Source organism: Nannospalax galili, unplaced genomic scaffold (assembly GCF_000622305.1).
Source record: "Nannospalax galili isolate Female #2095 unplaced genomic scaffold, S.galili_v1.0 scaffold429, whole genome shotgun sequence".
Lineage (NCBI taxonomy): Eukaryota > Metazoa > Chordata > Mammalia > Rodentia > Spalacidae > Nannospalax > Nannospalax galili.
The window spans coordinates 5408366-5426048 of record NW_008360330.1 but is presented as its reverse complement, the minus strand read 5'-3'; the positions used below and the strand labels follow the sequence as shown (position 1 = coordinate 5426048).

The 17683-nt window shown below is 35.6% G+C and overlaps 1 protein-coding gene across 4 annotated transcripts in view; it reads right to left on the bottom strand.

The window, feature by feature from the left end:
• Positions 1-17683, bottom strand: part of Ralgps2 (Ral GEF with PH domain and SH3 binding motif 2) — a 199505-nt gene that overhangs the window by 54103 nt on the left and 127719 nt on the right. For all 4 annotated transcript variants that reach the window (XM_029560170.1, XM_029560171.1, XM_008826130.2 and 1 more), the window contains exons 9-14: positions 17117-17254; positions 14692-14782; positions 9772-9839; positions 8377-8512; positions 7386-7537; positions 2465-2519 (exon numbers count right to left, since the gene is read on the bottom strand). In XM_029560170.1, the coding sequence (XP_029416030.1) occupies positions 2465-2519; positions 7386-7537; positions 8377-8512; positions 9772-9839; positions 14692-14782; positions 17117-17254 (640 nt within the window). The remainder of the gene's footprint in view (positions 1-2464; positions 2520-7385; positions 7538-8376; positions 8513-9771; positions 9840-14691; positions 14783-17116; positions 17255-17683) is intronic.

The window sequence follows — 17683 nt, the reverse complement described above, 5'->3', positions numbered from 1 at the left end:
AGTTTCTATATGTAATATAGCATTCTATATTAATCAAAAAGGGTAAGATGTAACTGTTTCTCTTTTTTTAAAAACATGTAGCATATTTTAATTTTTTTCTTCTATTAACTCTAGAAATACTTATAGGTTTTAAATATATACTATATGACAATTATATATACATTCACTTTCAAACATCTGTCAAGAGATTAAAGAGCTATTTATGGTCAAATAATATAGAAACCTGAAAAACACCCAATGCCTTTGTTTCCTTTTCTTGGATTCCAGTTTAAATACAATACATGGATTTATATAAATAATTCATTGTTTATTATATGTCCCTATGAAGACACCTAAAAGCAACGTGGCTTATAAACTTAAAATGAATGAGGAAAATCCTCCTTATCCTTTATTATAAAATAAAAAAAACCTAATAGGCAAACTGAGTAGTAAATATAGGCATTATTTTATTTCATATCAACTGACAAAGCCAATAAATGATTAAAATGGTATTAGTATTCACTTCAAATGACATATCATACTTAACAAAGAAAATATACACAGAAACACTGATAGTTCTTTCCTTACAAAGCTAAAAGTATATGATATATGATGTTTAAAATTAAAACAAAAAACATTGTTTCAGTAACTTAAGTAACCTATCGGATATCTATCTAAGAAATAAGAGGGAAAATTGTGTATTAAAATTCAGAAAGCCATTTTGAAGCTGATGATATGTAGCTCAGTGGTAGAGCACTGCTACATGCTGGGGGTTTGGGGGAAGATACCAAATGCTACTTCATGTCTGATTCCTGCTGGCCAGCATCTATTTAGCTGTTTTCAAAATGTTCCTATAGATTTTTTAGCTCCGAATGTCTGCAAAGCAAAATATGTGTCATAAAAGAAAGATATTGTCTTAAGATGTGAAAGTAACAAACTGTCATCACAGGTAAGCTGGTGGGATGAGAACAGATCAACACAATACTACACTGAGTTACGTACTTATAATTCAAACAATCTAACAATTACACTAACAGATGCTTTTAATCTAAAAGTTACAATATACTCCTAAGACAAGGTTGATATTATGCTTATTCTGGAAGGAAAGAAGTTTTTTTTTTGTCTTTTTGAGACAGGATCTCCCTGTAGCCCCAGCTATCCTGGAACTCACTATGTAGACCATGCTGGCCTTGAACTCACAGAGATCCGCCTGCCTCTGCCTCCTTAAAGGCATGTGCCACCACACCCGGCGAGGAAAGAAGATTTTTACAAACTCAGAGAACATGCCAAAAGCAACTTTTATATTTTCTCTATTTCAGGTAAACCCAAATTAAGAGTACGAAAGTAAAGGTCAGAAGAGACTACATTAAAAAAAAAAAAACTATTATGAATTCCTGAACAAAGAGAACAAAATTTAGGAACACTCAAAGTAGAAAAGATAAAAAAGTACAGAGTGTTTAAGTAAAATCTTAATTCATATAATAGTGAGATATCTTTGCAAAGGAACAAAAACTACATTTCCAATTAAGCAGTTTGATTTTAAATATAATTTCAATTTTTTTCTATTAAAAAGTGACTGATAAGGAACTTTCATATAACATTAATATTTAATCTAAACAGTAATCTTAGGGGCTGGGACTGTAGTTCAGTGGATGCCCTGACTTCAGTCCCCATGCTACAAAACAATCCCACCCTTGCCCAAGCCCCCAATACACTTGTTACTTAGAAGCTTAGCTGCTTAGTTTACATATAAAAATGGAGCAGTTATTTTGGTCTAGTCAAATATCTACTGAATCTGAGACTGGTAGCACTGAAGTGATCAGAGACTCATAAGTCTTAAGGACTTTTAGCAAACACCTGTTTAAACAGCTTTTCTATAGTTTCAGGAATCTTGTATTTGGGATGATCAGTATAGTGCATTGGCTCCATGCAGACAACGGCTATTATGGCTTAAAACAAGAAGGAAAGAAGGCAGCATAACCAACAGCATTTTATAAAATACTACGTATACTATGTAAGCTTTAAATTCATGACCAGTTAAATTCAAACATCAGTCTTCTTGTAGTTTAATAATATTTATTGTCATTTTGCACTTAAGAAAATGACAGAAAATTAAGTTAGACATTCTACTAAATGTCTTAGTTACTTAAATAATCCAGACTTAAGGAAATAATCCCATTTTTAACATAGATTTTAACAATGGCTATTTAAAAATTTTACTAAAAATTCATTAGTACTAAAATTACTAATAATTTTAATAATTAAAGTGAAATTATAATTTCAAAATTCAAAAACACATGTAAAGATACCAAATAAACACATATGAAGATCAACAGCCAATCCTTTTCATTAGGTATAATTCTAGACTCAAATATCAACTTTTCATTTCTTTTTACCAGCACAAAACTTAGGGATATGCAACAAATACCTCTTCAAATTCATTTTTAAGACAGACAAATTCAAAGCAGTTTAAATGAACTATTACCTTTCAAAAGCAGGCCACGAGGTCTCTTCACTTAGTTCAGAACCATCACTACTACCTAAAATCAAAAGTTCTTCTATTATTATAACAACAAAGTTATTCTTCCAGTTAAGATTTTCTATTTTAAAAGTAAATTTTTGGGTGGCACATGCCAGTAATCTCAGTATTCAGGAGGCTGAGTGGGAAGACTCTGAGTTTTGGGCCAGTAATAGACTGTCTCAAAAAAAAAATCAAAGGCTGGAGATATAGCTCAGTGGTAGAGTACTTGTCTAATACCTGGGGTTTGATCCTCAAACCCACAAAAACAGAAGTAATAAAAAAAATTCTACCACCAGAATACACAGAACACAGACTACTTATGAAGTTTGCCATAATATAAAATCTAAAGAAATACATGGCATACTTATTTCCTTTGTTTGAAACCTACATACCTTAAAAGAAACAGAGAAATTCACTTCCTTGACTTTAAAAAGATTAAAGATGATATAATGTCTAAATTAAAAAATAAATCAATCCTGTAACAATATAATAACTTCTACTTTAGCCAGACTATCCATAAAAATATTCCTTAAATAGGCCGGGTGTGGTGGCGCACGCCTTTAATCCCAGCACTCGGGAGGCAGAGGCAGGCAGAGCTCTGTGAGTTCAAGGTCAGCCTGGTCTACATAGTTAAGTCCCAGGACAGCTGGGGCTACAGGGAAACCCTGTCTCAAAAAGACCAAAACAAACAAACAAACAAACTTCCTCAAACAGAAAATTTTAAATTAGCTGGGGACCCCCCCCCCAAAAAAAAAACCCAAAACCCTGAGGCAAATGAGTATCAAGAGCCTGAACCAGTTTAGATTGATGTAAGAGGTATTTTAAAGATAATTTTGGCTCCGAAATTAATACAATTATGAGGATTACTATGCCAAGCTTTTACACTAGGTATCCATGAGACTCAAACTATAACACATCATGTGATTAATACCTCTTCTACTTGTCTGGCACAGCATGAACTTTGTACCACCCTTGGACAAGTCAAGGAGACTGTCACTAAACAGATTTCTCTGCTATGTGGTTCAGATAGAACTAACTGTGGGTGAAGGTAGTGTCATATATATTACTTTTTGATTTGTAGCATTATGTGGTAAAACTGAAAATTTAAGCATAATTAGTATGAATTATTTGTGGAAAATGTAATTTCCTAGATGTGAAAAGATCAGAATGTGACAGTCTCTCTTAGCTACCCCAGGTTATCTAGAACACATTCCTACATTAGAAGATGCTGAGGCCACTGTCTTAAGCACTGATTAATTTGTCTATATCATCTTTTCCAAACCTTCATGGTCTAGATTAATTAATACTGCACCTAAAACTACAGCTAAGGAAAACAAAATGTTCTCTATGTTGATTAGCATGTATCAATCTTACAGTAAGAGATTTAGTGGCTTTTTTTTTTCACTATTTACCTACTTAACAGCCTTTAGACGACGACAATGATAACAACGAAGACGATGACAACAAAAGCCCCACACGACGACTACGACAACAACAACAACAACAACAACAACAACAACAAAAGCCCCACAAAGGCAACAATTTGCTGTAAAAGAGAATGGTCTCTAATCTGAGGTACTTAGTGTAACTGAATGAAATAATCAGATTAATTATTTTGTAGTTACAAAAAGAATAAAAGAATAATAAAAAAAAGAACATCTGTGGGAGTTGTTGAGATAAGGTTGTGCCCTGGCCTAATTCATCCATGTTATTTTAAAACTGTCCCCCCCGCCCCATTCTGTCTTGCCCTAAGAAACTCAATTTTATAATCAGTTTCTGACTTCATTTTGAAGATAGAGGATAGCTCTGTACTTTGGTGGACATGCGAATGGCACCAACTGCCCAGTACCACCTGCACAGCAGATTGACAGATGCTTTATTCCTAGGAATAGAAAGGTGCTACCCCATAAATTTCTAAGTGTGAATTAGAACTGGTAAGAACATATGGGTGTATTAAAATCCTTATCAGGAAAACCAGGCCCAAGAACTTAATAGACTCACCAGACCAAGGAAGGTGTGATATTCCCTTACCTTAACTCCATGAAGACTTAAGCCCTGTGATGGCACAGGCTATGACCAACTTGCCATCTGACCACTAGTATGTGCCCTAATGGACAAACAGGAAGAGAACTCCTTACTGCCCCAGGTGTTCTGCTCAGCTCAATTCTAACTGTTGAAGTTCCTTATTTGAAGTGCTGTCTTCCTGTTCTCCTTTCTGGACCTGCGGTCCATCCATCTGCTCATTCATTTATGTGGACCAGGTCTACCCTTTGGATTCAACCCTGACCTGGAAGCCTCCAGACTCTACAACAGCAACTGCTTCTCCACAGACCTCCTGCTTGTTCCACATCCCTACATAGTATCAGTATTTCTATTAGTTTCCCAACTGTGAGCCCTTGGACCTCTGAAACTCCTTGTCTCTTTTACCTTTTGTAGTCATTCTGTAACCTACATACCCATTATTTTGTTTCTCTCCTTTCCTCTCCTCTCCTCTCCCTGATATATAAAGTCTGAGTTAAGACTTAAAATTACTAAGTTTGGAATGAAAGAACTTGTGTTTGGTCAGGATTACTGAAGAAAGACTACATGGCAGACTGTTGCCAATGAAACTGCTGTACTTTATGAATTTATTATTCAATAAATTATGATATTGTGGAAAGAAACATTTTTTCTATGTTGCTGAAGCAGCATACTCAAAAACAAAAGAGCTATAGCTAAACTAGAGCATGATTATACTTAAAATGGGGAAAAGCCAAATGTTATGTATCTGAAAGCTATAATTTAAAACCCATTTTTTTTTCTTTAAGTAGCATGCTAGACTCCATAAGTATAACAAAATTCTAACAAAAAAATACTGTTTTACAACATTATTTTGTTTGTTAGTTTTTAGATTGAGGTTGCTAATGCACAGAGGCTACTCAGAACATTATTAAAGAGCTTTTTCAGATGGCAAATTGTCTTCTGTCTACATTTTTTTTGGCCATGTAATTGATAGCATTTATATATATAAGAACATCAGAGTAAGCAACTGCTGAATGGTGTTAGAGAGCTCTGAAGCAATTTTGTTTTCAGGATTTGGAACTCTCAGGGTCTAAGGAAGTAAGTATGTTCAAGACAATCTGTCTCTTTCTACTGACTTTGATACTGAGAGATTTTATTAATAACAGGTTCAGCCCTCAAGAAACATGACAATGACAGAGGAAGACATTTTCTTTTATTAAAAAAAAAAACAACATCATAGTATAGTATGGATGTGTTTTCTAATTGTAAAAAGCAATAATGCTCATCCAAATGATTCAGGTAAGAAAATACAGTTAAAGAATTAAAAACCAATCAAGCCTCCTTACTCTAATCTGGGCTTTGCCTTCTCTGTTCTATGAAGTAATTCTTTTCAAGATTATCAATGATTTTATGTAGACTTTATGTTGACAAATCCCTTGGTCAATTCTCTACTCTCATTTGTTACAGTTTTTTCTTTTCTTTTCTTTTTTTTTTTTTTCTGTGTAGCCCAGACTGACCTCAAACTTGAGATCTCCTGCCTCAGCCTCCAAAGTGCTGGGATTACTGGTATGCCAATTTGCTATAGTTTGTGGACCTGTAATGTTCTGCAGAGATCCATGTGTTAAAGGCATGGTCCCTAGCTTCGCCTTATTGGTAGGTGGTAAGGCCTTACTGGAAGGTCTTTATGTCAGAGAGGGTGGGGGACATGCCCTAGAGGGTGACTGTGGGACCCCAATTCCTTTTTTTATAGTTTCCAACATGGGGAGTATAGTTTTGCTCTGCTACATGGTTCCATTATGATGTGCTGCCTTGCTATAGGCCCAAAAGCAACAGGGCAATCAAACATAACTTGAAGCCTTGTCTCAGACATTTTTTTTTTTTTTTGCGTCTGAGATTGATATATTTTGATTTCTCTCTTCTGGGTAGGGGAAATGGTTTGGTGGGCAACACACTTGCTATGCAAACATGAGGACCTGAGTTTGGATTCCTAGGACCCAGGTAAAAAAGCCATGCCTGACAGCACATGCCTGTAATCCCAGGGCTGAGAGACAGAGACAGGAGAATCCTAAGAGTTTGCTGGCAGTGAGCTCCAGGTTCAGTGAAAGACCCTGTCTAAAAAATAAGGTAGGTATACAGTGATAGAGGAAGACATCAAATGTTAACCTCTGGCTGCCGTGTGTGTGATGTTCATAGACATACATACAGAAGAATTTCTCTCTTCTTTGAGACAATGGGCTTTTGTGATAACACGCCTAGTTTCTCCCCCTACTTCACTGATATCCCCTTCTTAGTTTCCTGTGATAGTCTGTCCTATTAAAAAATAATTTCTTGGAACTTCCACATGTGAGAATGTTTTCTTACTTATACTATACTTAGGTGACCTCAACCAGTTGTATAGTTTGAAATACTATAAATATGCTAATTTTCATATAGCCCCAGACCTGACATTTTTATAAAGACCAAACATGTTCATCGCAGAATTCTTGATTCAGCCACCCTTCATAAACATCTCATTACCCACAAACAATTGCTCTTCTGCTCTTGTCTATGTGACTGTCTATCACCACCAGCTAACCAGCTGCTCAATCCAAATGACTTGAAATAACACTTGAATTCATCCTTTTCTTCATCCAAATTGCATGCAGTTAGCCCATTAAAGTGGTCTACACCCTTTTGCCAAGGTCCGCAATAACTTCTCTTTTGGAGTCAAAAGTATTAGCACTTTAAAAATAATTATGAACTATCAGTATCATCCTATCAGTAGCTTTATTTTAAATTAAATTTTCTGTATTCATGGTAGGGTTAATGAATGCTTTTGCACTTAAAGATTTTTAAAATTCTTATTTTATATAAAATAAAATCCCCTCAGTGAAATATTTCTCACCTATTGATATCCCACTAGAAAGAGTAGAACTTTCAGCATGGCCTCGAGATGGAGCATGTGGTTCCATGACACTATCATCTAACAGATGTCTTGGCCCTGCATTTGGGAACGTTGCACTCTTAAACTCTGCTGTGTTCATTTTATGAATGAAACTGGAAACAAAGAGAAATATTTTTCACAATATTTACCATCACTAATTCAGGATATGAGATACTCAAAATTGTTTTCAGAGACTAGCTATTAACGTTTCACAAAAACCATGCCTGAAATAAATATGAGCCCCTTTCTGAGAAAGCAATATTGTACAACTAATGAAGCTGAACAATTAGTTTTCCTTTCTTTATGTTTAGGAATAAAGAGAGTAACTTTTAGACCTTGATTTAATTGGCTAAGGCAAACAACAACCCTCTTGATATCAAGGTTATAATTTTAAAAGGAAAACTAGCAGTTTATTGCTGTCTCAATTTTATTTATTATGGCTCTCTGAATTATTGATTTATCTCTTTCAGATGTGGTACATTGCTGAGAACACTCGTGTCCAAATTCAAGAAGAGGAGAAAAAATAAACCCTTTTAGGCAAACAGGACACTTCTTACTGAATTTTCTGGTGTTACTAACAAAACACCTATGCAAGTACCCTAATTTCTATTAAACTAATCAAACAGAAATACAGAAATATATTTTACTGACAAACAGAAAACAAATCCATCTACAAACAATATAAAAAAATTGAAGGATGGGACTAGAGAGATGGATCAGCAGTTAAGAGCATAGACAGCAGTTAAGAGCAGAAGACTCAGGTTTGGTTCCCAACATCCACAGCGGCTAACAACTCTAACTACAGTTCTAGGGATCCAATGCCTTCTTTCTGGCCTCTGTGGGCACAGCATGCACAGGTGCACTTGGAAGCAAAACAGTCAAACACCATAAAATAAAAATAAATTTAAAAGATTTTTTTAAAATCTGAAAGACAAAATAAAACAATGCTAACTTGTAACCCAAGCTATGGCACTTCCTGTGTCCATGTGGAATCAGGTTCCGAGGGGATGGGGGTGTCTGTGGCAGCAAGGCTCCCTCAGCAGCAACACTCTTCCTTCCACTCTGTGGGGAGGCTCCTACTTCAGGACCTAAGGGTTCAAAAGAGGAGAGGAAGGAGGGAAATTTTCACAAGGTTTCAAAGGACTCTTATTTTCTTTAACTTTCATATAAAATAAACCATGTAAGCAGGGCACTGTGGTGTATGTCTTTAATCCCAACACCTGGGAGGCAGAGGGAGGCAGATCTCTGTGAGTTTGAGGCCAGCCTGATCTACAAAGTGAGTCTAGGCTAGTAAGGACTATAAAGTAAGGCTCTGTCTCAAAAAACAGTAACAACATCATCAACAACAACAACAAGAATAAAAAGTAGTACATGGTGACATGTGCCTATAGTCCCACACTGGGGTGGCTGAGGCAGCTGGATGGTGAATTAGAGACCAGCCTAGGCTACTGTCTCAAGAGACAAATAAAAAAAAAAAGCCAGAATGAAAAAGTGCATTTAAGAGAAGTAGGCTGAATTGTTAGTATTATTATTCTACTTGGAATGCTCTTCCCCTAGTGTCGCAGCTTCTTTCCACTTCCTCACATCTGATTAGCTAGCCTTTCAAATGTATATAGAATATATAATAGAAAGCTTAATTTGAAGGTTTCTACTGGCAATTAAAAAAAAAACTTATCAATTAGTCTCTTTAATTTAAAAATACTTTATTAGCACTGTTTTCCTTAAGAAGTAACATGATAACATTGAAAGAATTTGCATAGGTTGGAGAATTTGGAAAGGGAGTGAATGGCTTATCAAATATTCTTAATAAGTTCTTATATTTTATATTTTATTATTTTTGATTTGCCATAGGTGAAAAAGGGAGTATGGCTTTGTATTTGTAGTATGGAGCCCAGCACTGAAGTAAACTGCAAAAAACAACAACAACAAAAAAACTAAGTGATAAAAATTGATTTCTGTAATAATTCAAATTAGAACTTTTTTGCTTTGATCACAGAAATGTCTTCATTTTCTAAGATAATGTGTTCTTAACAATCTAAGAAAAGGAGACTATTCACAAACATGTATTGTTTTATAACAGGTCAGCTTTCCTTGATTAGGAAACATTTTTATATTACTGACAAATAATGAACAATTTCTTAATTACAAAAACAAAACAAAACACCCCATAAAATTCAGAAATGACAGATACACTTTAATATCCAAAGTAACTTTTTGTAGGCAGCATATGATAAACTAAGTATTCACTTGTGTTGAGGTAATTCTTTCCTATCAGGTTATATGGTTTATTGTCTGATAATGAACCCCTCTCCCCAAATCCAAACAAAATAAACAACTACTGACTAACCTACTAGATCCTCCCTAGAGGCAGCAGAACGTGGTGTGCTTGTGCCTGGTTCTATCTTTAATGAGAGCCTGAATTTTAAAAGAGAAAAACACAAGAAATAATTAACATTGGCAAAATATTAAAGTCATGCATTGCATTTCTTCTCTCTCTCTCTCTCTCTCTCTCACACACACACACACACACACACATACACATATATAACCTAAGAACATATTAATAGAGCAATATAAAGCTATAATACATACTTTTCTTAGTGTAATTTTTAATTTGCATGTTAAATCTCTATCATAAGCCAATGTTATGGTTATTTCTAGGAAATACTGAACAAAGGAAAAAACTCACTAAAATGTTATATTTAAGAATAAAAAATTGGGGCTGGTGAGATGGCTCAGTGGTTAAGAATACTGACTGTTCTTGCAGAAGACCCAGGTTTGAATCCCAGCACCCACATGGCAGCTAATAACTGTCCGTAACTCCAGTTCCAAGGGATTCAACAGTCTCTTCTGTCCTCTGAGGGCATTGCACGACACGGGTGCACTTACCTACATGCAGGCAATACACTCATACAAATAAAATAAAAATAAATATAAAAAAAAATACAAAGATCTCTTCAACTATCCAAAGGTGCTAATCAGTTCAGTGCAGTTAAAAACATTTGCTGAAAGACTGAAAGATGATTTCACTTATACTGGACATGGTGGCTCATGCCTTTAATCCCAGCATAAAACTGAGCCCAGCCTGGGATACACAGTGAGTTCTAGGCTAGCCTATGCTATAGTTTGAGACCTTGCCCCAAACAAACAATGAAGAAACTGTGGGAATAACTTTTCAAGAATACCTTGTAACCAAAGTTAATCCCATATTATGAAATCATTAACACAATCTATTCAATCTGCCTTCTTTACTGTATAATCAGCTTATTTAAATCCAGCTAGCCTTCAGGGAAACAATCTTACAGGCCTTGGGTTTTTCTTGTAATCAACTTTTTTACAAGCTAACCTAAACACATAGTTTTAATCTTCCTTGCCCAGGCCCAGAATAATATATGTACATGTATGTTGTGAAAAGTGACCTTGGAAGCATGTTAAAAGCAAGGAATTATCCACAGTATGTTGAAAAACAGTATGGGGCCTTATGCTAACAGCTGTTTGTAGTTTTGTATATGCTGTTCTGGGTAAGGAAGGGTCTGGGTAAGGAAGGGTCAGAAACAGCAAATTCTTCCCTGATAAGACAAGGTTTCTAATTCCTTTCCCTTATTATGTGGGATGCATTGTTTAAATAATTAGAAGACATCCTTTGTTGGAGGAACAGTTCTGAGAACAGACTGTGCTCACTATTGGTTTAAACAACTCCAGGAGTTAAGATTTTCTTTGTTCAGACATTGCTGCACTATGGCATCTTCCATAAGAAACAAAGATGATTTAAATGTATATCAATATGTTTAATGAAAGACAAGTCCAGGAATGTACTCATATTATTTAATGTATTATATAACTATTGATTTCATTTTAACACTGTAAATTTCAAAGACACTTTTTATAGAAGTATCCAAGAATGGTCTACACAAGCACAAAGGTTGTTTGTAAAATACCTTGTAAATCCTTATCCTACTAGGCATGTCCAACTTTTCCACATTGTGACAAAACATTGTCACCTACAAAGTTCACACTTGCAAGCTGTACAACTGCGTTAAAATACTCCTAACATTTTATGTTTACGATTGTGTTGGGCTGCACTCATTGCTGTCTTGGATCACAGGAAGCCTTGGTGGGACATGCTTGATCTGAGTGAATTCCATTTAGAATAACACATATTCACTTCTGAGTTCTACAGAAAGATTATGATTCTTTTTTCCACACAAAATATTATTTTTATTTTTGAGTATGAGTGTAGTGCCTGCATATATGTACGTGCACCATGTAGTGCAGTACCTGCGGAGGTCAGAAGAGGGCACTGGACTCAAATCCACGCCCACTCCCTCCACTCCGACACCTCCTATATCTCCCCTCATTTTTTTCTGACAACTTCATGTACTGTTTCTTTCTTTCCTTCTTTCTTTTTTTTAATGGGGCTTTTTGCTACTGTAACACTGCCTCCTCTGAAGAGGAAATCCTGAAATCTTTCAGGGATTGGATAAGAGCTCCCAAATCCTTTTTTATTTTTTTTGTCTTTTTGAGACAGGGTCTCCCTGTAGCCCCAGCTGGCCTGGAACTCACTATGTAGACCAGGCTGGCCTTGAACTCAGAGGTCCACCTGCCTCTGCCTCCCGAGAGTGGGATTAAAGGTATGTGCCACCATGCCCAGCCTAGTTAAGCATTTAAAAAAATTATAAAAACCAATTTAAAACTAAGATGCAGCCTCAAGACACTGTCTACTGAAGCTATTTAGGTTTCTATCATTTTAATTTTTCTCACTTATAGCTGGGTTAGGTTTCCATTCTGTTTTGAGTGTCCTGAGTTTCCTGAGGGCAAGAACAGTATCTTACTTACTTTTGAAACCCAGCAACTCCACAGCAACTGGCCCATACCAAAAGCTTAATCAACATTTGCTAAATGAATACAGTAAGAAGGGTGCTCTGATTCTGGCCACTCATGAAATCATTCAATATAATACCACCAGTCTTCCTATAAATATTAAAGTGTTGTAAAAATGTCAGTTTGTGAACAGTTAAAACTAATTAAGGGTTTCAATGGCTGAGGTTACTCTATCAGTAAAATGAAGTTAGCTTTAGTAAATATTCCATTATACTCTTGCTGTGGTCAGTAAAAAAAAAAAAAAAAATCATTCTTTTTAAAAAAATTTTTTATTTATAGCTGGGCATGGTGGCACACGCCTGTAGTCCCAGCATTTGGGAGGCAGAGTCAGGCAGATCTCTGTGAGTTCAAGGCCAGCCTGGTCTACATAGTGAGTTCCAGGACAGGTGGGGCTACAGAGAGACCCTGTCTCTGTTCCGTGCAATGCCTGAGGAGGTCAGAAGAGGCTGTCAGATCCCCTGGGACTGGAATTACCAACAGTTGTTAGCTGCCATGTGGGTGCTGGGATTCGAACTCAGGTCTTCTGCAAGAACAACCAGTGTTCTTAACTGCTGAGCCATCTCTCCAGCCCAAAATCCATCATTCTTATAAATGTTCCTTAGACTATTCTATGTGAGGGTTTAATTTCTTTTAAAACCAATAAGTTTCTTTGGTCAGAAGAGAGAATTTTCATAGATATTTGCGTTTTTAAGTTTAAAAAAATCTGTTCTATACTTCACTGGACAAAATATATGTTTATTAGGTATAAATTCTATGTCAATAATCAGAGATATGGGAAAAATAGAGGTGAATAGTAAGACATAGACAATCAAACTCAAGAATGTTATAACCCAGGACAAGAGATTTGTAAAACTGCAGACTTAAAATGCTGATACACTAGGCCAGGTGTGGTGTACATCTTGAATCCTAGCACTTGGGAAGCAGAGTCAAATCTCTGAGATTGAAGCCAACCTGGTCTACATACTAAGTTCCAAGACAGCAGGAGCTACAGGGAAACCCTGTTGCAAGAAAAAAATGAAAAAACTGATACCCTGATCTCACACCTCATAGTATGATCAAGTGAGTCATTATGTATAAATCCTTTGTGCAAAATAAAAGTTAGGAGAGAGGCCGGGCGTGGTGGTGCATGCCTTTAGTCCAAGCACTTGGGAGGCAGAGGCAGGTGGATCTCTGTGAGTTCAAGGCCAGCCTGGTCTGCATAGTGAGTTCCAGGACAGCTGTGGCTACAGGGAGACCCTGTCAAAAAAAAAAAAAAAAAAAAAAAAAAAAAAAAAGTTAGGAGAGAAAGTGTCAATGATATGGTATGGGAGAAGATAGCAATAAAGGTATTTTCAAGTGATACAATTTTAGATGCATTTAAATATATATTAAGAACTTCTTGGTATTTTTAATATTTCAGGATAAATTCATTTATAGTGGTTTTCCAGAATTTCTAGTTTTTAAATGGCACTTATTCTACAAAAATTTTAAGATTGTTGAAAGCTATTGAAGCAGAACATATTTCATTAATACTGCAAAATAACTGATTTTTTTTCCTTGATAAAATTTAAAAAACATGCCCTTTAAAAAATATTACACTTTTGTTTGTTCGTGTGTGTGTGTGTGTGTGTGTGTAAAGCAATACCACTGAAAAATGGAAAGGGTTAACAATTTTAAAATCTTAATAAAGGATGGTAGGTAACAGAGTAAATATGGTGCTATATTGGTGAAATACTAATTTAGACACAAGGCTAAATTATATTTTCTCAAGCCACAAAACAATCTCAAAGATGTGTCCAAAACTACCATTTAAAAATAAGCATTTAAAATTTTTGTAGATTGCATTAATTTTTCCACTTACTGAAATATAAATTACCACGAGGAAAAGAAAAAATTCAAATTTGAATTAAATATCAACTCTATAGCTTGAGAATGTTAAAATATATTTTAAAACATTTTATTTATTATTTTTTATGTATATGAGTGTATTGTCTTTATGTAGGTAGGTGCACCTGTGTCATACAATGCCCGTGGAGGTCAAAAGAGGGTGGTCAGAACCCCTGGAACTGGAGTTACAGATGGTTGTTAGCCATCATGTAGGTGTTGGGAATTGAACCTGGGTCTTCTGCAAGAGCAGCCAGTGCTCTTAACAGATAAGCCATCTCTTCAGCCCCCAAATATTTTTAAATAAAGAGACAGATGAAGTATTTGTACACTGGTTCAATCATACCACATGATTAAAAAGAAATACATGTACTTACCCTTACCACTGTTAATGTTCCATGGGATTAAGCATTACTGGAGATGCAGGATTCAGGTATTTAAATACATGGGGATGAAAGCATGAAGGATAAGACAAAGTGGAGGACTGAGTAAAGTACAGACCAAATTTAAAGACCCAACCTACTTGTAATTATCATCTTCCACAAACTTTTGTAGTTCTTCTATATACTGAACAGAGTTCAGGTATTTTTGGACATGAGGCAACATGGGAATATCTAGGGAAAGATGATAAACAATTATTCAAGTAAAATATTTTTAAAAATATTTTTATGTATGTGAGTGTATTGCCTGCGTGTGTGCGCATGCGTGTGCTCGCACTTGTGCTGTGCAATGCCTGCAGAGATCAGAAAAGGGCATTGGATCCCCTGGAACTGGAGTTACAGATAGTTGTTAGCCATCACATGGGTACTGGGAACTGAACGCAGGTACTCTGCAAGAGGAGTTGGTGCTTTTAACCGCTGAGCAATTTCTCCAGCCCCAAGTAAAGTATGTCTGTTTTTTTAAAACAATATTTTATTTATTAATTTATTTTATATGTATTCATGTATTGCCTGCGTGTAGGTAAGTGCACCCGTGTCATGCAATGCCCGCGGAGGTCAGAAGAGGCTCTCGGTTCCCCTGGGATTGGAGTTATGGACAGCTGTTAGCTACCACGTGGGTGCTGGGATTCAAATCCGGGTCTTCTGCAAGAACAGCCAGTGTTATTAACTGCTGAGCCATCCCTCCAGCCCCCGTAAAGTGTATCTTAACAAGAACTTTCAAACTTAAGCTGACAAATAGAGGTGAAAGTAAATTAAGGCCACAAGGCACCAAAACTAAAATTAACTCTAGAAAGACACTATTTTAAAGTAAAACTGAAAGTAATTTTAGGAAACTGTATTTGCAGTTTCCTTGTATAGATATTATACAAAAATCTCATGTCTTCTCAAATTTTATAGAAAAAAAGAGGCAACTCACTGTGATTTATATTTAAGTCTTAGAACTCAGTGCAAGAAGTGAAATCATATATTTTTCTTTAAAGAAACCCGATTCATAAATGTGTCTCTCCTTATAAATTTTAAATAAGATTAAGTTAGCATTACCACTGGTGTTATGTCAAAAAAAAAAAAAAAAACCTAAGTAAAGGACAGCATATAATATTATTTAACTTTTATTATCCTCCCAACTGTTTTAGGTTTTCTAAAGCATACAGATGCACATATACGAAGCTAGCTTGAAGAGAAACTGGATTGAATTAGATAATCTAGATTGCTTTCACTATCCTAAGATTATACACTAACAGCCTAACTTTATTCCGTATCAAAATGAAAGCATCCTAACATTTAGAAACTCTTTTCTAACCATGTGGGCTTATTTATGAACTTTTCCTATGTACAGTACCCCATAAAACACACCTTGACAGTTTGTCATGAGTCAGTGTCTTACTCAAGGAATAGTCAACCATTATACGACAAGGGTCTCAGATACTTTTTTAATGAAAAATGTAAGAACAACTTACACAATAGATTAGAGAGATTAAATGAGATGAAGATAACAGAAAATAAGCATAAACTATAAAGGGCTAAGTAAGCAAAACAGTAATATTTAATACTTAATTGGTCTTGTGCTTTGTAAGTGATGTACAAAATAAAGAAAAAAATTTTAAATAGTAAATATTTTAATTCTTTAAACAATCACAGCTGGGCATGGTGGCCACTGCATTTAAACTCAGCACCTGGGAGGCAGAGGCAGGTGGATCTCTGAGAGTTCTAGGCCAATTACAGAGTGAGACCATGTCGCAAAGCAAAACAAAACAAAAAACTCAAACCAAGTAAGTCAATCATAAAAGGCATGCTAAGCCAGCTGCAGTCTCAGCTACTTAGGGGGCTGAGGCAGAGGCACTTGAGCCCAGGAGTATGATGCCAACCTGAACCACATAGCAAGATCTCATACAAAAAATAAATAAATAAAAATAAGGGGCTGGAGATGGTTTAGTGGTTAAGAACACTTGCTGTTCTTCCAGAGGGCCTGTATTCAAATCCCAGCATGGTGAGTAACAACTGTCCATTACTCCAGTTCCAGGGAATCCGACACCCTATTTTAACCTCTGTGGCATTGTACAACACGGATGCACCTAACCTACATGCCAGCAATACACTCACACACATAAAATAAAAATAATAAAATATTTTTTAAAAAGAAAATTTTCTTATTTCACCATTTACTATTTAGTTTGCTTGCTCTCCTTTTATTTTTTTATTTTTAAAAATATTTTCATTATTTTTTTTATGTGTACTAGTGTTTTGCCTGCATGTATTTAAGTGTATCACATGTGTGCAATGCCCACATGTTAGTCACCACATGGGTGCTGGGACTGGAACCTAGGTCCTCTGTAAGAACAGTCAGTGCTCTCAACTGGTGAGCCATCTCTCCAGCCTCATAATTTTCGTTTCTGCTACAATAGAAATAAATTGATACTCCTAGCTCTGTGAAAAGTGATCATTGATATGTGAGGGTAAAATTTCAAATCACAGTAGATAATGGGTTGGCTTTATCCCACATAAACTTACCATACTCACAGGACTGCTGTAAATCAGAAATTATTCGAAGAATGTTATTCATTAAATTTGATCTTTGTTCATTTTCTAGAATGCTGCCAGTGGATGGGTATGCTGAATCAATATATGTTAAATCTGACAAGTAGATACCTGAAACAGAATTAGACAAATGAATATTTTCTTGTAGTTTGGGAGACCATGATAATGAGGGAGCAAACCCTCACCTATAGATATTTTCCAGCATGACATATTTAGAATATATTGTTAATGTAAACAACATGACTACTTGGGGGTCTAGATTTTCAGAGATTTGGGGGTCAAGCTATGCAAATACTAATGTTTTTTGTAAAGTCTTCCCATACTGTGTTTTCAGGCCAGTTTAAGACTGCAATTAAAACTGTAGCATATATCAAAAGAAAATCAAAAGAAGCTGGGCTCTTGAACTGGTTTTGCCTCTGACAAGTAGTATGACAGTCATTTTTATCTCTGAATTAGTTATTAGGTCTCTTTAACCATTACCTAGTTTTCAATTTTTATTATATAATCTAAAGAAGTTAACTTACCCAACACAGCTAATGC